This window comes from Triticum dicoccoides, chromosome 3A, assembly GCF_002162155.2.
Source record: "Triticum dicoccoides isolate Atlit2015 ecotype Zavitan chromosome 3A, WEW_v2.0, whole genome shotgun sequence".
Lineage (NCBI taxonomy): Eukaryota > Viridiplantae > Streptophyta > Magnoliopsida > Poales > Poaceae > Triticum > Triticum dicoccoides.
In genome coordinates, this window is record NC_041384.1 from 28,920,995 (window position 1) to 28,941,911 (window position 20,917).

General features: G+C 45.1%; 2 protein-coding genes, 1 long non-coding RNA gene and 1 pseudogene across 3 annotated transcripts; 1 reads left to right on the forward strand and 3 right to left on the reverse strand.

The window, feature by feature from the left end:
* Positions 1-1,340: 1,340 nt before the first annotated feature.
* Positions 1,341-2,733, reverse strand: LOC119266841 (histone H2A.Z-specific chaperone CHZ1-like). The gene is made up of 3 exons (XM_037548121.1): positions 2,638-2,733; positions 2,021-2,553; positions 1,341-1,617 (listed from the first exon to the last, which is right to left on the reverse strand). The coding sequence occupies exon 2, from the start codon at positions 2,470-2,472 to the stop codon at positions 2,026-2,028; it is 447 nt and encodes a 148-aa protein (XP_037404018.1). The 5' UTR covers positions 2,473-2,553; positions 2,638-2,733; the 3' UTR covers positions 1,341-1,617; positions 2,021-2,025.
* Positions 2,734-4,084: 1,351 nt separating this feature from the next.
* Positions 4,085-6,127, reverse strand: LOC119271816. The gene is made up of 4 exons (XM_037553488.1): positions 6,097-6,127; positions 5,652-5,774; positions 5,206-5,280; positions 4,085-5,016 (listed from the first exon to the last, which is right to left on the reverse strand). The coding sequence occupies exons 2-4, from the start codon at positions 5,764-5,766 to the stop codon at positions 4,085-4,087; spliced, it is 1,122 nt and encodes a 373-aa protein (XP_037409385.1). The 5' UTR covers positions 5,767-5,774; positions 6,097-6,127.
* Positions 6,128-6,570: 443 nt separating this feature from the next.
* On the forward strand, positions 6,571-9,917 carry LOC119266843. The gene is made up of 3 exons (XR_005132166.1): positions 6,571-6,644; positions 7,988-8,075; positions 9,529-9,917. It is a non-coding gene; the product is annotated as an uncharacterized LOC119266843 (long non-coding RNA).
* Positions 9,918-17,774: 7,857 nt separating this feature from the next.
* On the reverse strand, positions 17,775-19,387 carry LOC119271818 (annotated as a pseudogene).
* Between the last annotated feature and the right edge of the window lie 1,530 nt (positions 19,388-20,917).

The following is a 20,917-nucleotide window of genomic DNA, read 5'->3' on the forward strand; positions in this document are numbered from 1 at the left end:
TTAAGAGCACGAGAAGTTTCGAGTTCAACAGAGCAACGGGCAACACCCTTCCTTCACAAACCACACACTTTCCCTCCCGATAGCTAGATACTACCTCGAAGATGGTGCAATTTACAAAGGGCCTCCGGTCAGCCTTTTGCGAAACGCGCTCAGATTTTTACCACACCCTACAAGGGCTATATGGTGACACCATGCCCGGTCCCGAGGATTTCCAGTGCCGTATGATTTTCCGTGGATTTTAATGGTTAGATCCAGCAACAAGTATTCAGTAGGGTTTTCACACAAAAAAATAATCTTTTTCGGCAACCAGAAATTGAAAACTAAATTTTGCTTGAAAATAAAATGAAAACTCCCTTCATCAAAATTGTTTTCCATTCTAAGATGCACACTTATACACAATATGATATCACTATAACTATGCCATGAATTAGGCCATAACATTCGTCATTTTGCGGATGTTTTTATTTATTTTTAAATGCAAACAAGGTGTAAATAAATATGAAATTTTCCATGGTATTGGTTTATTATTCCTAGAAGATTTGGATTTTTTTTATTTTTTACTAAATTTTAACATGAGTATTTCCTGTTCAAAAAACTGTGCAAAGAAACACAAAATCTGTGCTGGCTTCCTATTGGTTGGAAGCAACCTCCCACTGATCGGTGACGTGGCAGGGCAGCCTACCCTACCACGACACCAGCCCCACCTCTCCCTCCTTGCCACCTCTCTCCTTCCTCTCTCTCTCGTCTCTCCCTACCCCCGCCGCCGCTGCCTATGCCGCACGATTCCGGCGTGTTCCGGCGAGCCTCGCCAACACGCAGCACAGATGCGAGCCCCCTGCCTCCGCTCTTCCCTTCCCTCCGGCCAGATGCGCCTCTCGTGGCCCCGAGAGCTCAGCCACGACCCCTTCCGATGGCTAGGGTTCCGAGGGTGGCGTCCCCTCCAACTCCGGCGCGGCGACGGCGACTCTGCTCCGCCCTCTCCGAAGCCCACCGCAAGTCCCATGGGCGGCTCCGCCTCGTGGATGGTACTCCCTGCGTTTTGATTTTCGGTTTGCCATTTTTTTCGGCCCTGAACGAAATGGCCGAATTTCGGTCATTTCAAAAATTTCGGCAAAATTTCGGACGAAATTACGAAATCAAATTTTGAATTTTCAGACAAAAATTGGCCGAAATTTGGCCGAAATTCGGCTGAAATTTGACCAAACATTCGCATAAATTTGAAAAAGCAAAGCAAAAGCATAGCAGCCCAACAGCCATCAGGAGTAATCATATAATTTTTAGCAAATTAGCTCTAGGGATTAAAATAAGAGCGTCAGTCCAATATAAACTTACAGTCCACAACCATCACATTAGTTCTAAACTTACAGTCCACAACCATCACATCATAGTTCAAAGTTTAAATACTTCAGTACAACCAACTCTAGGAATTTAAAGGACTTCACGTAGAAACATCTCCAAAAGACAGCCATCAAAGCATCACACCGAACAGCAAAAGGCAACCATCAAAGCATCACAACGAACAACAACTCCAAAAGAAATCATCACTAGCTCCAGCTTCCATGCTCCAAGCCTCCAACTAGCATCATTCTCCAAGCTCCAGCTAGCTCCAAGCTCCAGCTAGGTACCATTTAAAAGACAAATACAAGTGATAAGTAGCATTTAGAACAACACTACATGATAAGTAGCAACTAGAATAGCACTAAGAGACAAGTAGCAATTAGAACAGTACTAGTAGGTGAGTGGTAGCAATTGGAACAACACTAGTAGGTGATAAGTAGCAATTACAACAGCCATACAAGAAGATAAGTAGAAATTACAACAATACTACATGATAATTGACAAGCAGCAATTAGAACAAGCGCACTGATCATTACACGGTGAGCATACACATTAGAGCACCAGAATAAGAAAGCAATGTAGATCAAGCTATTTAAAGATCAACCGCTTCAAACATATGCATCAAGCTAGATTTTTCAAAGTAATCATCATGAAGAAGAAACACCGAAAAGAAGAGACTTACCAAATCTACGAGTAGAGGCTGTTGATTTCCTTGGTCTTCTTCCTAACTAGTCGTCCAGATCTACGAGTCTCCAAATTGCCAATGCTTGCTTGTGTCTCCTTTTCAACTTGTACTTGTGTCTCTTCTTCCACTTGCATTTGTGTTTCTTGCTGATCTTGTTGATCATCCTCATCATCCTCACTCACCCCATCATCATCCTCACTCTCATTATCAACATATTCATTCTCGTTGTCGTCATCCTCACTGTCAGTTTCGACATACTCATTCTCCTCATCATGATTCCTCTTTCTTTTCTTCTTATTAGCCTTTGTACCAACATAAGAATTGTTCCTGCTTGAGTTGAGGCGCCTTATTTTCTCAAAAACAGCACTGGCCGCATCGGCTCCATCCAAAATTGGATCCTCTTCATCCTCATTCAGCCACTCCATTATTGGATTTGTCTCATCGAACATTGTTGTATCTATCAGCAATGCACTTGGATCAACCTCTTTATCTATATCTCTCTCTTTCTCTTGATCTTCTTCAGCACGTATCTTCAAGGTTTGGATAGTAAACCAAGTAAATTATATGACACAAGGACAATACAAGGTACAAAGTAAATTTGAGTTGGTTTATACCTTTAGGTTGTAGCGGACAGAAACTAGCTTGTGGAGCTTGTCATATAAAAGGCGATTTCTTTGCTTTGTGTGCACCAAAGCAAAGGCGCTCCAGTTCCTCTCATACCCACTAGATGAGACACATTGTGAGCAAATTCTCATTGCACACTTCTGCAATGCAGGAACATCCCCTCCAAATTGAAACCACCATTGGGCTGCAAGATATCACCAATGAAATTTTCAGAATTACAAAACAAAAGGAAATGGAAATTCTAAAACCAAAAGACCACGACTTACTTGGCTCCATTCTCGCCGCAGCTTCTTGTGCTAATCTGATTCCAAACCTTCCTTGGCACTCCCTAAACTTACTAACTTCATCAATGGCTGAAAGAGCACTCTTTGGATCTAATATCTTCGCTATCGCATCTGTTAGTGCAGTAGCATAATTTGTATGGTTGCAAAGCTTGAGGCTGTAATGTGTATCTGGATCAAGGATGGTAGCTGCAACCATAAACGTATCTTCTTCCATTGCATCTATCCTCTTGCCCACCTTGCGCATGAAACTAAGATACAACCTTGATGTAGGGCCTAGATGTGCTTCCATCCGTTGTATAGCGAGCATCATACTTTTTTTGAAGCCAGAAAGAGTGCATTGTTTCTGCGTATCAGCATACCTCATGGCCTTATAAAGTGGCCTTAACGAACCTAGTACCCACTCTAGTGCATTCCACCAAACATTACTAGACAAACATTCTTCAGAAAACACGTATCCAGGCTCATATCTCCACTGACACTCTTTCCAATCCTGAGAAACCATCCACTCCCTAAATTTATCTTTCTTCAAATGGTAACTCTCAAGGAACATGAAGACAGTCCCAAACCGGGTGGCATTTGGTCTAATTAGTTCACCACCTATGTTCTTCTTCATGTTATCATGTAGATTATTGTGCTTATGCAAGAACCTACAGATTGTCTTGGCACTCTTGACTATCACATCAACCTCAGGAAATTTGGCTATATCTTTTAACATAAGATTGACGGTGTGAGCAGCACACGGTTGCCAAAAAATATGAGAGTACTTTGGTTCTTCTATAAGGGTTTTGCAAGCTTTCTTATAATTGGACCCATTATCTGTTACTATTTGAACTATATGTTCATGGCCTATCTTTTCTACAACCTTCTCAATCTCTCTATAGATAAAGTCTACAAAATTATGTAAGATGCATATACCTAATTAGAACAAAGCAGGTATTTTAAGAACATAAAACAATTCTAGGACAGATCCAAGTATTCAAGAAGCATGTATTGTAAGAACATATGTAGAATGCATATATACCTACTTAGAACAAAGCATTAGGAACATAAAACAATTCTAGGACAAATCCAACTATTCAAGAAAAGTATTGCAAAAACATATGTATATACCTAACTAGAACAAAGCAAATATTTTCATGAACATAAGACAATTCTAGGACAACTCTAAGTATTCAAGAAGAATGTAAAACGCGAAGAAGAGGAGGAAGTAACCTGAATTCTGAGTCTGACCGGATGCATCAATAGTATTGAGGAAGAACATTCGTGTATTGCAATACACCATGAAGTTTATGAGACTCATTCCTGTTGGACCAGTCCAAGAGTCACACATAAGGGTCACACCGAAGTTTTTCCAATCTTGTTTGAATTTCTGAAGAAACGAAGTTGCTTCATCATAGTTTGCATCCAAATATTTTCCATCAATCTCCTTCGCGGTTGGTATAGGAGTAGGCCCTAATTGTTGAGTGATCTTCAAAGCAGCTCGGAAGTATGGACAGTCAGCTTTACGTCCAGCAATATCATTGGCATGAAAAAACTTGGACCAAGCTAGGCCAAGTGCATCTCTCGAATTAGCATCCAAAGCACTACTGATCTTGGGCTGCATAGATACTTTGTTGCTGCATAATTGCTTGTCAAAATATGCGGTGATACTCCTTTTGCCAACAGCAACTCGCACGTCACCCACACTCCCCTTGCCAATCCTCCTATCAACTCTGCGGGAGACATTCGGGTCACGCAATGCCTCTCTAATATTCATCTGAATTTCTTCTTCATCATCATCTATTATGTTAATCACCCCTCCTTGTTGATACAGCCCTTCCATAATATTTCTTTCAATTCTCAGCCTGCTATTTTGTTTCTCTCTTTTCTTCCTCTTCGATTCATCCCGGCACTCCCTCATTGCATCTCTCACATTTCTTGGCACATTTGGGCAGCTCCTCACGTTACCTACAATCCAACCAAGGTGCTCCTTGGCACGGGTTGCACCTCCACCTTTGTGCTTTAGGCCACAGTACATACAATGAAAACCCCCAGAATACGGCCATGTATGGTTCCAAGGATCATATAAGTTATTATCTTTAATTCCTGCATTGCAAAGTTACAAACAACATCACTTTAATTGAACCTAACAATATTCCATTTGCATCGTGTGAACAAGCAAAGCATAGTAATCTGGCAGCATACCAAGCAAATACTCTAGAAATGTGCACCAATAAGATCAAGATATATGCCTTACTATATAGAAATATGAAAGAGAGATCCAAATACTCTAAACTTTCCAAGAGCTTTGGGAACCACTTGCACCTGCATCATGGTTGCCGCTGCCACTCCTATTTGCAGTTCCATCACCTGAAAATCAAGTGACAAAAGGACATCGGTCAGTTATGAAGAGTAGGTAACTAAGGAAGCAACCGTCGCTTACTAGGGTGTCCTCATATTAATAATAAACAAAAACAGTACAGCCCAATGCTCTAGTTCAGATACTAAGGAATAAGTAATTTATATACAACTCGATGCTCTAGTTTGACAAACAGACAAGTCACAAACTGTAATCTATTCTTGAGAAAGATACAATGATGCTTAGTTCTAGAACCACCACTTAATGGTACCACTGACCATTGAAATTAATCATCAGTCAACATCTACTTTTCTGTTGAAACTAATCTGTTCTGGAGAAAAAACTTTAATGTTGCACACAAGCATCATTTCAACATCTGTACCTTCCCAGTCAAGCGGACGCCCTCCATGCTGCTGCCGCTGCCCCGTGCTACTGCCTCCGTTGAACTGGTCGGATCGTGCTCCATCAGCTCCGTTGCCGCAGCCGCCGAGCACCATGCTGCAGTCTTGGAGAAGCAAAGGACAGGAAACAATCTTAGGCCCCCATGTAAAACTTTGAGAGGTTTCTCCGAAAGTAAAATACATAGGGATGAACAGTACATAGGGATGCAGTGCTATTCTGTTGGAAAAATGCATTTTGTACATAGGGATGCAGTGCTATTCTGTTGAAATGAACAGTACGGACAGCCATCACTTGCAAACATTCAGAAGATCAACTATAGCAGCACTCAAACATTGCAAGTTGAGAAGCTAGAGCATATGCAATAGCGACCCAAAACAAATCATGGAAGAAAGTTCTGCCAAGAGGGGGAGGAAGATGGGGATTACCTAGGGAGCCCTGCTGCCTACGAGCTTCAGATCTGGTGAGGACTCGTGAGGTCGAGAGCAGTGGACGAGGGCGAGGAGAAGTGGTGGAAGTGAGCGGCTTGGCCGGAGAAGTGGACGAGGGCGAGGAGAAGTGAGTGGCTTGGCCGGAGAAGTGGACGAGGGCGAGGAGATGGGGTGGAAGCGCTCGCTGTCCTGTGCGCAGCGGCGGCGCCGCACACGGGAGGAGGGACAAGCAACGAGCGATTCTAGGGTTGGCCGATTGGGGTTTCGTGCTTTTGTCTTAGTTGGAAGGCTCTGGAAGCTGGGCTGGGCAAAAAAAATTCAAACTGGGCCAAATTATTCGGCCGATAGGCCCATATATCGGGCCCTAGCGAAACGGCCGAAATTCGTTTTTTTCGGCCGAAAATCAAAACGCAGGGTACTCCTGCACCCGGTGGCTGCGGGGCGGACGCGCGCAGCGGGTAAACTCCGGCTAGGCGGTGGCTCCCTCCGGCGGCTCCCTCCACGGCATGACGGCGGTGCACTGCATCGGCTAAAGCACCACCATGGTGAGCCCCTCTCCATCCTCTGTTCCCTCCAGTTGCTGCCATGCACATGACGTGTATTTTTCTAACTGTACAATAACACTTACTCCTCTACTGTCACATACTAGATGATTGCTACTAGACTAATAGATTAGCCTTGAATTCATCTAGTTTGGATCAAAACAGAACCATTGATTAATACTAGATGATTTTTACTGTAAATTTTGTTACAGATTTCTTTGAACTAGTTTGATTCCCTGTTGATCTATATTTTTTACTTACTCACATGCTGGACTGAATTTGCTACTGCTGTTACTCTAGTGTTGAACGAGATAGGCATTCTATTGCTTGTTTCCTTGCTTCCACAAATTAAAATTCAGTAATCTTGTTAACTGCTACCGTTGTCATGAACCACACATCTGAGATGAACTTGACATTGATTTGCTCCTTTGTCAAGTATGGATAGACTTTGCTATTCACCAGTATTCAGGCAGTTGATGTGTGCGTGTTGCTGCAGCTGTTAGGACATTGTTGGATTGTTATCACTAGTACTAGTCCTATCAAATTGCATGTGAGTAGTTCATTACCATGCTATCCAGGGGATATTCCTTTTTGTGCCTGTGAATTCGTTCTTGTTGTGTATATATGTATATGTGCTAGCAACATGAGTAGGATTTAGCATCATGCTGGGCCTGGATGAATTGCATGCATACATTGATCCTGGGAGAAGTGTCTGGCTGATACAATCCTCTTTTTTACAAAGCTATTATATACTTTGGGAAATATAGTAGTTTGTTATTTACTGCCTGCACTGCAAGTATGGATGCTCATGATTGCATGCATCCAGGGTGAGTCGTACCTAGTTGTTCTTTATGCATCTCCAAGTTACTATTGAAAAAGCTCGCATAACTAGTTGTTTCTTTTCAGTTTAAACCTGAGACCTCTTTTGTTTTATCTTGAGAGCTGTGACTGATGGCCAAACCGTTGTTTTTCTGTGCTAGACTCACTCCACAGCTTTGTTTTGTTTTGTGCCACCTGATCATTATGCCATCCTATTGATATTGATGCAATGGAATTTATAGTTTTGCTGTCCCCTGAGCTGAGATGCTTATCTAGTGTTTATGGCTTAGTAACTGTCCTCTGAATTTGAAATTATACTAGTATTGCTCTACACTCAGCAGCTAGCTCTGTTTTGTGGCACCTGTTACTTATGCCACGGTATTGTTTCAATGGAATCAGTACAATTTCTTTGCACATTGGGATTGCTCTGTTTGCTTCATATTATGGTGTTAATGTCTTACTAGCTAATTGTGGCGGCCGTCTGGATTGTCGCTCATAGTATTGCTGGTGGTGGTGCTGTTGTGTAGGTTGACAAAAATGCTCTGCATCTTGAGAAGCAAATATCTTAAATCTTTGACTTGGATCTCGACGGCGACGGCATCCAACGAACACAAGGTCGCTCCCAACCAACAAGTTTTTTTTCTTCCAAGTTAATAATGTGGATTGTGACGTTTATCTGTGCACTGATTTTCAGAGTGGATGGCTGTACCATTTAATTTTGATTACTAGCACTAGTAGTTGCATTCAGTGTGAGCTGGAAGACTAACTGATTCAGTTTTCGATGCCATCTTTGCTGTTCTGGTTGTGTTTGCACAGCTCACTTGTTGTCAGTGCACTTCTCTTACACATATTTGTTTGTTGGGGTTTAATTTCTAGAATCATGTCTCTAATTGCATTCGTAAATTTCTAGCCTTAATTCTTTTTTTGTTATGGTCAGCAAGTATGCCGACGGTCTAACCATCGGCGTAGCTATGCGCCAGGCCTGCCCAGCAGCTGACATGTGGCACTGCTAGGCCGACGGTTAGACCGTCGGCATAAGTTCTAGAGCTATGCCGACGGCTTTACCATCGGGATACCTGTGCAACGTGTCAGCACATGGTTGGCTCGGTTTTGACGGCGGAGCCGTTAGGCGGAAAATTTTGCCGACGGTGCATGTGTGCCGACGGTGGTACGGACGCCATCGGCATAGCGGCCTATACCGATGGCTTTGCTATGCTGACGGCCGCCCTGGGATATGCCGACGTACGAGTTGCCGACGGGGCTATGCCGATGGTGGCCGTCGGCATAGGCCTATGCCGACGGCCCTGGGCCGTCGGCAACGTAGCTTATTCTGGTAGTGACGGGGCGTCTTTGGATGTGGAGGAGGTCCGACCAGAGAAGCGGCATGTTTGATGTATCTAAATATGTCTTTGTTAACAATTTTATTTGGTAACTATTATTTATGTTTGTTACTTCCATCCTGATGCCTCCAGACCAAAATTAACGAGCTTTACATACTGGTTTGCTCACTTTTCTTTGTAGAGCAGTCCAACTCATTACCATCTTATGTAGTATCTCTTATATTTGTGCCTTGTATCCTTAGTAGAGCTCAATCATTGATCTGCTTATATCTCCCATCCCCTAGTCTTTGATCCTTATGTTTTAATGGTTCAAATTCACATCGGGGATCATTACCTTGACCAATCTCAGTGACACACTCGAGGAAGATAAAATTATGATGGACCGTATAGCGTTAGGCATAATATACCATTGTTTTTCTGTGATTCCAAAGATGTTAGCTACTACTCCTTCCGACTAAAGTTGTACTAAACTAACGACAAGTCTCAAAATCTTAGTTCAAGTTTCAGAACTCAAGAGGTATCCTATACTCTTGAAACTTTTATTAGGAGGTGCTCTCTTTAAATACATGCTTTTGCTCTACCCCCTTTTACTAGCAATTCGATGGTGCTGCTTGAATATTTTGTTCCTAATGCATGCAACACAATACATCCCTTATCTGCATAGATCTGCTTGTTCTTGAATCGGTTCAAATATTATGATGCTGATTTGGTTCCTTCTACTTCTACAGGTTTGAATACTATGGTCAGATTTTTTCCCCAAGAATCCACAAGTTTTGCTGGTCTTGAAGAATGTATTAAGTTCATTGCAAACTTAAAGTTCAAAGAAGATATGCAAGGAAGGGCGCCGCCTCTCCCTCACCGTCCATTGTCTCAAGACACGACGTCGTCAGCAGCACCTGCTATCTATATATATGAACTACCTATCATCTTTAGCTAATCTCTAGAACATCGCCATCAGCAGCACCTGCTATCTATATATATGAACTCTACTTTTCTTTGAAGATCGTTTTTCTTTTGGAGCATGTTAGTCTTTGATTTCAATTCAATGTTGTGCTCTATCATCCACCTTGTAAGATTGTGACCTACTATCTTATAATATGCACCTATTACCTTGCTATGTCTCTTGAATGAACACTTTTCTCTAAGTTTTTGTGATTTGTACCCTGGCCTGCATATGCACGTGCACAGCTGCACAGCCAAGGCAAGTGCGCACAAGAACGCACAGGAGGCGCGCCCAGGGCGCGCCCCACCTACTAGTATGCAAAGAAGAAGAGACGACTATGCGCTTGTTTGGACTCAAAATCGAACAGAACCTACCGTGACTTGCCAAACAAGCAACCCCACGACCCCACCCCATGACTCGTCGGATCCTTTTGAGCGTAGCCGTTGGATCCAGTCAACGCAAAACTGGCTGCCACATCAACGCAGCCCCACACGAGGAGCTCCCCTGAAGCACCCCGATTCATTGTCATCTCCAGCACAACATTGAGATAAATGGATCTTTAAGAAGAAGACGGACGTGGGCGGTAATTTTACCGTCTATGAAGCTCGACTTGTGGCAAAAAGGTTTTTCACAAGTTCAAGGAGTTGACTACGATGAGATTTTCTCACCCGTAGCGATGCTTAAGTCTGTCGGAATCATGTTAGCATTAGCTGTATTTTTCGATTATGAAATCTGACAGATGGATGTCAAAACAAGTTTTCTTACCAGTTTTCGTAAGAAAAGTTGTATGTGATACAATAAAAGGTTTTGTCGATCCTAAGGATGCTAAAAGGTATGCTGGCTCCAGCAATCCTTCTATGGACTAGAGCAAGTATCTTGGAATCGGAATATATGTTTTGATGGAGTGATCAAAGCTTTTAGGTTTATACAATGTTTGCTAGAAACTTGTATTTACAAGAAAGTGAGTGGGAGCACTACAACATTTCTGATAAGTATATGTGGATGACATATTGTTGATCCGAAATAATGTAGAATTTCTGGAAAGCATAAATGGTTGTTTGAAGAGTGTTTTTCAAAGGAAGACCTGGATAAAGCTGCTTACATATTGGGCATCAAGATCTATAGAGATAGATCAAAACGCCTGAGGATACTTTCAAAGAACGCACACCTTGACATGTTTTTTGAAGGAGTTCAAAATAGATCAGTCAAAGAAGGGGTTCTTACCTGAGTTGTAAGGTGTGAAGTTGAGTAAGACTCAAAGATTGACCACGGCAGAAGAAAGAGGGAGGACGAAGGTCGTCCCCTATGCTCTTGTCATAGGCCCTATACGGTATGCCATGCTGAGTACAACACCTGATGTGCGCCTTGACACATGTCTGGCAAGAGGGTACAAAGGTGATCTAGGACTGGATCGCCAGATAGCAGTCAAAATTATCCTTAGAGGAATAAGGAAATGTTTCTCGGTTATGGAGGTGATAAAGAGTTCGACATAAAGAGTTACGTCGATGCAAGCTTAACACCTGTCCGGATAGCTCTGAGTAGAGATACCGGATACGTATAATGGAGCAATAATTTGGAATAGCTCCAAATAGAACGTGGTAGCAGCATCTACGATATAAAGTTTTGCGAAATATATAGGGATCTGAATATGGCAAGACCCGTTGACTACAACCTCTCTCACAAGCATAACATGATCAAACCCAGAACTCTTTGAGGGTTTATCACATAGTGATGTGAACTAGATCATTGAGTCTAGTAGACTCTAGGATGTTGGTCACATGGCGATGTGACCTGTGAGTGTTAATCACATGGCGATGTGAACTAGATTATTGACTCTAGTGCAAGTGGGAGACTGTTGAAAATATGCCCTGGAGGCAATAATAAATTAGTTATTATTATTATATTTCATTGTTCATGATAATCGTTTATTATCCATACTAGAATTGTATTGATAGGAAACTCAGATACATGTGTGGATACATAGACAACACCATGTCCCTAGTAAGCCTCTAGTTGACTAGCTCGTTGATCAATAGATGGTTACGGTTTCCTGACCATGGACATTGTATGTCGTTGATAATGGGATCACATCATTAGGAGAATGACTTGATGGACAAGACCCAATCCTAAGCCTAGCACAAGATCGTGTAGTTCGTTTGCTAAAGCTTTTCTAATGTCAAGTATCATTTCCTTAGACCATGAGATTGTGCAAATCCCGGATACCGTAGGAGTGCTTTGGGTGTGCCAAACGTCACAACATAACAGGGTGGCTATAAATGTACACTACAGGTATCTCCGAAAGTATCTGTTGGGTTGGCACGAATCGAGACTGGGATTTCTCACTCCATGTAAACGGAGAGGTATCTCTGGGCCCACTCGGTAGGACATCATCATAATGTGCACAATGTGACCAAGGAGTTGATCACGGGATGATGTGTTACGGAACGAGTAAAGAGACTTGCCGGTAACGAGATTGAACAAGGTATCGGGATACCGACGATCGAATCTCGGGCAAGTATCGTACCGCTAGACAAAGGGAATTGTATACGGATTGATTGAATCCTCGACATCGTGGTTCATCCGATGAGATCATCGTGGAGCATGTGGGAGCCAACATGGGTATCCAGATCCCGCTGTTGGTTATTGACCGGAGAGTCGTCTCGGTCATGTCTGCATGTCTCCCGAACCCGTAGGGTCTACACACTGAAGGTTCGGTGACGCTAGGGTTGTTAGGAAGACTTATATGTGATTACCGAATGTTGTTCGGAGTCCCGGATGAGATCCCGGACGTCACGAAGAGTTCCCGAATGGTCCGGAGGTGAAGATTTATATGTAGGAAGTTGTCATACGGTCACCGGAAAGGTTCGGGGGCATATCGGTATTGTACCGGGGCCACCGGAGGGGTTCCGAGGGTCCACCGGGAGGGGCCACCTCTCTCGGAGGGCCTAATGGGCTGTAGAGGAAAGGGGACCAGCCCTACATGGGCAGGCCACAGCCCCCCCCCCCTTGGGCCCATGCGCCTAGGGTTGGGGGGGAAACCCTAAAGGGGGCGCCCCCCTTGCTTGGGGGGCAAGCCCCCTCCCCTTGGCCGCCCCCCCTCTAGATCTCATCTAGAGGGGGCCGGCCCCCTTCCTCCTTACCCTATAAATAGAGGGGCAAGGGGAGGGCTGCATAGAACATCCAAGGCGCAGCCCCTCCCCTCCCCAACACCTCTCCTCCTCCGTAAGAGCTTGGCGAAGCCCTGCCGGAGTACTGCAGCTTCACCACCACTACGTCGTCGTGCTGCTGTTGGAGTCCTCTTCCTCAACCTCTCCCTCCTCCTTGCTGGATCAAGGCGCGGGAGACGTCCTCGCTCCGTACGTGTGTTGAAGGCGGAGGTGCCGTCCGTTCGGCGCTAGGATCTTCTTTGATTTGGATCACGACGAGTACGACTCCATCAACCCCGTTCTCTTGAACGCTTCCGCTCGTGATCTACAAGGGTATGTAGATGCACTCCTCTCTCCTTCATTGCTAGATGACTCCATAGATTGATCTTGGTGATGCATAGAAAATTTTAAAATTCTGCTTCGATTCCCAACACTAGCAACTCCCGAGAGGTGGTCGACCCTCCTAGCTTTGTCCAGGATGCCTGCCAGAGCGTCCACGGCGAGATTGAAGAGTAGGGGGGTATCGGATCCCCTTGCTTCACTCCCGCAGAGGATGAGAAGAACGGCCCCACATCACCGTTAATGTAAATCGCAGTCTTGGCAGACCGTACCAACTGCATAATCCAGTTGCACCATTTGTCCTCAAAGCCTCTGCGCTGCATAACGAGCCGCAAGAAATCCCAATCTAGCCGATCATAGGCTTTCTGGAAATCCAGCTTGAGGAAGACACTCTTTTGTCCACGCGATCGTAACTCGTGCACAATCTCATGCAGGGACACAACCTCGTCATGAATTCGTCTCCCTTTCAAGAAGGCTGTCTGAAGTGGGTGGTTCATCCTCTCGACTACCAGTCCGAGTCTAATCGTGCAGACTTTAGAGAAGATGCGCTCCAGGACGTTGATAACTGTGATAGGTCTGAATTGGCGAATGTCCGTCGCCCCCAACTACTTATGGGATCAGGGTGATAACACCAAAATTTATACGCGCCATGTCAAATGTTCCGATATAGAATTCATGGAACATTGGCATGATCACAGGTTTTAGGACGTTCCAGAATTTCTGGAAGAAGGCAACCGGCAGGCCATCCGGCCCCGGCGCCGACCCCGCCTTCATCGAGGCGATCGACCTCCCCACCTCCTCCGGCGAGAATGGGATAGCGAGATCAGTGCATACATGCTGTTGCTCCGTGCTTGTCCTGCTAGTGCATCCGTTTTGTTTAATATGCACCTTTTTGGACCTTTGTATCCTTATTACAGGGAGGGTCTGCGCTCACAGGCTGATATGTGCTTTTGGGTTACTAGTATCTGGAAACCTGTAGTACCTTGAAGACAATAACGCACGGGTCTATCACAGCTCGGCTGCACCTGCTTCTGTGTTTGCCCCCCTCTCCTTTCGATTTGCCCTCCTTTGTGTTACACTGAATTTTGATTGCCATTCCTTTTGGCGTCCATTCAAGGGAAAATATTTTCACTGCCAAATAGAATGTCGCAAGACAAAGTAACATGTACGAGTCGAGACTGTAACTTCTATATGCTGCAAACCTGCTGCAAAACATAATTCGTAAAATTCCGAGAGAACAAGCTGCGCATAACACCAATCAGGTATAGTTTATGATCTCTCAATATGGTGCAGAATTTGACTCCCTAAAATTGTTGGAGCACAACATCATTAAGTGTCCAAAATGTGTGACATCTTATGATTCAAAGTTGAAGTGTTTCATGGTTGCAACTTTTGCACTGTACAATGGCAATGTGTAAAACTTTTTGTGTACATTCTGAGGATCAGTAATGGTCATCCCTCTAATTTTTTTTACATGAACCAACACATCGCTAAACTATATTGGATGGATTGAGATTTCTGTTGGACAGGAAGTAAAATTCTGTGGCAAATTACAACAAGTTACCTACTGGGGAGCCGAGGTGGTAATTTCGCTCCAATCTGCTTCTGCTGTTCGGAGCAGAAAATTCTTGTTGTATCTGGGGTGTGGTGGCCTGACAGGAGGTGGACCCCTGTCGGGATTGAGTTATCCTCTTTTTCAGAAAAAAAACATCAAAAAATATTACATGCAGCATGGTCAGAGATGAGGTTAATTATACGCAACTCAATGAAAAGGAAAACCATATTGACAATGGGGAATTACTGTCCATTAAAATACGACAGAACTCGGAAACATTGCCTTGTTATTTCTCAAAGTATAGAAATAAACTATTTGTGAAAAGGAAGAGAAATTAACTATTTGTGATTACCACCACCAAGGTTTTTAGTTTGGAAAAGAAAACAATTTTGGAACTCATCGAAATATGTGAAATTTCATAGAAAATTTTAACCATGACGGCCACTACGGCACTACCGGGTCACTGGAATAACAATATCAAACACAGCACTTAAAAGAACAGTACGAAGTTGCGTGACTTGCGGCCAATGGAAGGTGGCTGCCGAGATCAGGGAGACGACTAATAATCAAGGCCCCACACAAATTGATTCTACCTCCTGGATCCATCTTTAAAAGGGAGGAGTCCCATTCCTTGCCCATTTCATTTTCCTCTTGCCACATGCAATACTCACAAACACAACTTGTACGCCTGCACATTTGAAATCTCGATTGTTTCTAGTCATTCTGACTGGCAAATTAAAAACGATGATTAAGTTGTCAGAAAATAATACTTGGATGGCATTTATGTCTTGCCTCTCTACTTGTAGGAGCAGGAGGCATCAGGAAGTTAGGGAGATCCAAGCAACAATATGCCACAACTGAAATGTCGCCCCCTTTGCAGCCCACTACTAGGATACGTAGTGCTAAGAAAACAGCCTCTCTTTCCTGGCACAAGATACTCTCACGTAGCCAATACTATGTAAGAGAGACAATGCAAAGAAGTTTACTAAATTGCATTAGATGACAAATATATTTTAGCCCATATTTTTTGTGTAACTTGCTTCAATTGGACGTTAGAAAAAAAAATACATCCAGAATGATGGTAGTACCAATATGTAACACTAGTTTCTTATACTAGCTTATACTTGGATGTATCTCTAGGTGATTTTAGTAATATACCCAAACTAAACCTTTCAAACTATTGCTTTGGGTCTAGCTCATTTCCTCACTTAATGGACACCTGGTGGTGATTGCACATACATATTTTTGGGTTGTCCAAAGTGTAAATCTACTGAAAATAACTGGCAACATAAACAGTGACATACTCCGGCCTGGTCTACATATGATGGTAGTCACTTTATAACATGGTGAGTTATATCACTATTAAGCGACATTGAAGGATCGATCAACATATGCAAGTGACTTTTCTCCTTTCTGCTACAACTTATTACAACATCACTGGGTCTGTGTACCACATGATGGGTGACGTGGCTAACATTAAGACCGCAGGCGTGACAATACTTCTACATCCTCTACTTTTAAAAGCTCATCCTTTCACTTGCTGCTTTTCCATTCTTCACTAACCTCCCCGACCCTCTTGCATGCACTTGCTGACACACTATGGTGAAACCTAAACGTATATCAGAATGCAGTGGGGATCAGCTCTAAAGCTTCAATAGAAAAATCGTAGTCAATGTTGCTAGAAGCATATAGGATTAGGAGGCATCAGAAAATTAGCAAGACATGGTGGCAATGCTCGGAATTCTGGGAATGCTAGCGCGGACGCTTCACCATCTGTCGTACTAGTGAAAAATTCCGGTGCCGTGGGGTCTGCATGCCCCTCGTCTGCTGGCCGGTAGCAGCCTTTCTTGCTTTCGTAATATGGGTCCGAGTGAAAGAAAGAAGCTGCGGCGGCGTTGTTATTTCTTTGGATTAACGACTACTTCTGGTCGATAAGGGTCGATCGAGCCAGGTGTAAGGGCCCAGGGTGAAAATTATCCTAGACCAAGCAAAAACCCAATTTATGCTATTTTGTCTAACTGTCCATCAAAACCGTGTCATTTAGTCAGACAAAAGGAATGATGTGCTACTGGATCAAAGCCCCTGTGACATTTTGCTCAAAGTATAAACCGCTCCCTTCCGACCTGAAGACATGAGAATAAGTTGAGCATGTTTATACACAATCTGTAAGTAGATATGTCCATTGCAAATCAATTGATGTATTATGTGAGGACTACTATGTGACTTGTAGATGTTTGCCAGATTGGAACTTCTATACGCTGCAAACCTGGCGCAGAACAAATTCCATGCAATTCTTGGAGAACAAGCGACACATAACAGCAATCAGGTGTAAGTTTCTGATGTTTCCATATGACTCCCTGCGGTTGTTCCAGTACAACATCATCAAGTGTTTAAAAAGGGTGCCATCTTACAAATTTTAAAGTGTTCCATGGTTGCAACCTGTGCTGTCTCTTGCTTAAGGTTGAGTAATGATGGCATTGCGTCTACTTTTTTACTTGGACCAAGACATCGCAAAGCTTTGTTGGATGCAATGAGATTTTTTTTGAACAAAAGATTCTGTAGCAAATCAGGCAACTTACCTACCTGGGGAGCGGAGTTTTTTAAGTTTGCTCGCATCTGCTTCGGCCGGCGAGTGCAGATGTTTCTGCTCTACCGTTTGGAGCAGAAACATCTTGTCGTATGTGGGATTCTGGGACCGGAGTTGTCCTCTTTTTCAGAAGAAAAAAACACCAAAACATATTACATGAACATGAGGTTAGTTATAGGCTTATAGCAACTCAATGAAATAGAAAACCATATTGACAATGGCAGTTACTGTCCATTAAAATAACATAGAACTAGTTAACATTGCTTGTTATTTCTCGAAGTACAGAAATAAATATTTGTAAAGCATAGAACTAGGAAACCTTATTGACAATGGGCAATTACTGTCCATAACTTAAATTCCATTTTGTTTCTTTCATAGGACAAGAATTTCATCTTTTCAAACAACTAGCTGTCTTGAGGCTTCATGGCCGGGAACAGGAGGACCTCCTTTATGTTCTGGGAATCCGTCAGCAACATGGTGAGGCGATCAATCCCCAGACCCCAGCCTCCGGTCGGCGGCAGGCCATACTCAAGGGCAGTGCAGAAGGTTTCGTCCATGGCCATCGCTTCATCGTCACCGTCCTGACGATCCCTGAGCTGCTCCTCAAACCGCTCCCTCTGCACGACCGGGTCATTCAGCTCCGTGTAGGCGTTGCACACCTCATGCTTGTTGATGACAGCTCAAACCTTTCAGTCAGTCCAGGCCGGGCTTCGTCCCTGTGTGACTTTGCGAGTGGGCTCATGATCACCGGATGGTTGATGATGAACGTCGGGTTCACGCATGTCTCCTCCAGGAAGTGCCCGACAAGCGTGTCCAGCAGCCGTGCCGTCGTGTGTGGAAGCGGGCACGTAATGTCGTACCTGGCACAAGCCTCCATCAAGTACTCGTTGGCATCATCGGTCGACAGATCCTCCTCCGGTATGTTGAGATCGGCCATGTCCTCCAGTCCCTTGATCATGTTGATCCGCGCGAACGGAGGAGTAAAATCGATCTCGATAGGCGGCTTGTCGGCGCCGTTGGCGTGGTACTGTACCTTGTAGCCGCCCGTGAGCTCCTTCACCATGCCGCCCAGCATCTCCTCCGTGAGCTCCATCAGGTCGTTGTAGTCCGCATAGGCCATGCAGAACTCGCACGTCGTGAACTCGGGGTTGTGCGTCATGTCGATGCCTTCGTTCCTGAACTGCCTCCCGATCTCGTACACGCGGTCCAGTCCGCCGATGACGAGCTGCTTCAGGTAGAGCTCTGGCGCGATGCGCATGTACAACTTCATGTTCAGGTCGTTGTGGTGCGTGACGAACGGCCTGGCGGCGGCGCCACCGGCAACCACGTTCATCATCGGGGTGTCCACCTCCAAAAACCCACGCTTGTCAAGGAAGCTCCGGATGAAGGAGACGACTCTGGCTCGCGCCGTGAAGACGGACCTCACCTCAGGGTTCACCATGAGATCGAGGTACCGTCGGCGGTACCGTGTCTCCTGGTCCTTGAGGGCGTAGCTCTCCATGTTCCTGGGCATGCCGGGCGCCCACGGCAGCGGCGGCGCGCGCCGGTGCCTATTAGGCTGCCGCGGCAGCATGTGCAGGCAGGGCGAGAGCACGACAAACTGTGTAGGGAATATGCTGAGCTCGCCTCGGTTGCTTTTACCAGGGAACCCACGCACGTCGACCACGTCGCCAAGCTTCACGCCAGAGTGGAAAGCGGAGAATTCCTCGGGAGTCTCCAGCTCCGAGGTCCCGGAGTCTGCCATGACCTGGACCTTGGCGCCGCCGCGGTGGAGGTAGTAGAAGAGGAGGCTGGAGGACGACGTCCTCTTGCTCATGATCCTCCCGGCCAGGGACTCGGTGACGTCGACCAGCTTCTCCCCATCGGCCAGGCCCCTGTACCTGTGGACGTAGTCGGCGACGGAGGCGGTGGGCTGGAAGGCGTGCGGGTAGGGGTTGACGCCGGCGGCCTTCTGCGCGGCGAGCGCGCCGAGCCTGTTGTGGTAGTACTGGGTGGGATCCATGCCGTCGTCCGCCATGGCGCGTGGTGCAAAACTCTCTCCCGTACCGTAGTTGGGGAAAAACAGAGCGGAGACTTTGTTGACCTAGCACCGATTTCGTGTTCTCGTCGGTTTATTTATATCCAAAACATTAACGTGCGCATCAAAGGCGCCTCCTCACGCGTTCGCATTCCTTGCGCGTTCACATGTACGACAAAAAAATGCATCCATCAGGCTCCCATCGTCATCGCTCATCCCCGTCTTTACTGTGGCGAAGTATAAAAAAAATTCCATCAGGCTCCCATCGGCATCGCTCATCCCCGTCTTTACTGTGGGAGTGAATTCCACTTTTTACCCCATATTTATACATTTGTGACACTAATTACCCCTTCGAGTGAAAATTCATCTAGAATACCCCTTTTAAAATCTTTGGACCCTTGTTTTTTGATGTGTGTCCATCAGGTAAGGTGTGAGGTGACGCCCTGTATCCAAAAACATGTGGACGGCCACAAGGAGTGGAACAGATAGACAAGAGAAGCTTGGACAAGATCGCCAATGATGCCCTCCGATCCTTACAGTTTTTTTTACAAATCAATGACGCAACATGCCGATCCTATCGACCATAAACAGACAAAATGTAAAACTGGGGTAAAACCGTGTTAAAAGTCTCCAAAATCTGACATTTCGATAAAAGTTCCGCTAAATAGGGTAATATGTGTCACAAATGTACAACTACAAGGTAAAAAATGGAATTCACTCTTACTGTGGCGAAGTATAAAAAAACTAGCGATGGATCCCTTCCTTCCCTTGGAAGGTAACTTCTACTTTTCTTTCGCCCCACATCGTCACATCAGCTCTCGCACGCAACCTCCAAAGCCGCGGCCGCCGCCGTCTCAGCCATTTCTCTCGTCTGCTCCTCCCCTTTCCCCTGCCCTAGCCTATTTCTAGCCCTCCGCCTCTCCCTTTCTTCCTCGAGTACGGCAGCGGAAGGGGGGCCGCGACGGGAGAGAGGTTCTCCACCCCTGACAGACGACGTCACCGCCTCCGACCTCGGCCTCGTCTGCAGCAGCAGGACGGACCTCTGGCCGTGTTTCTCTGTCTCGCTGCTCATCCTCCGGGAGGGGACTCGGAAGGAGGGTCGTGCTCCTGGTTGGGATCTCCGTGCTCCCTCTCCTGCGCCTCCATCTGCGTTCGATCTCGTCACTGGTGAGTAGTGCTCTGCTCAGCGTGGGGATGACCTATGAGATTCTTAGTTTGAATTCTGATGTGAATGAGTAGTGCTGTGCTCAGCGTGGGGATGACCTATGAGATTCTTAGTTTGAAATCTGATGTGAATCTCCTAAAAACCGATGCAAATCTGTCTTGAGAACATGACCTTCGAATCACGGAACCTTGAGATTTTCTGAAGCTTTATTCCCAAGCCTGAAAATGACTAGCTGGCTAGGTTAATCATCGCTCTAAGGAAATCAAAATCGTCTATGGGAATGGCCCCTCTGAATGTTCTGAACCATCCCTTGATGCCGTCTCTAGGTCCGTCCAGGCCCTGCCGTCCACTTGCTGACTTCTTCT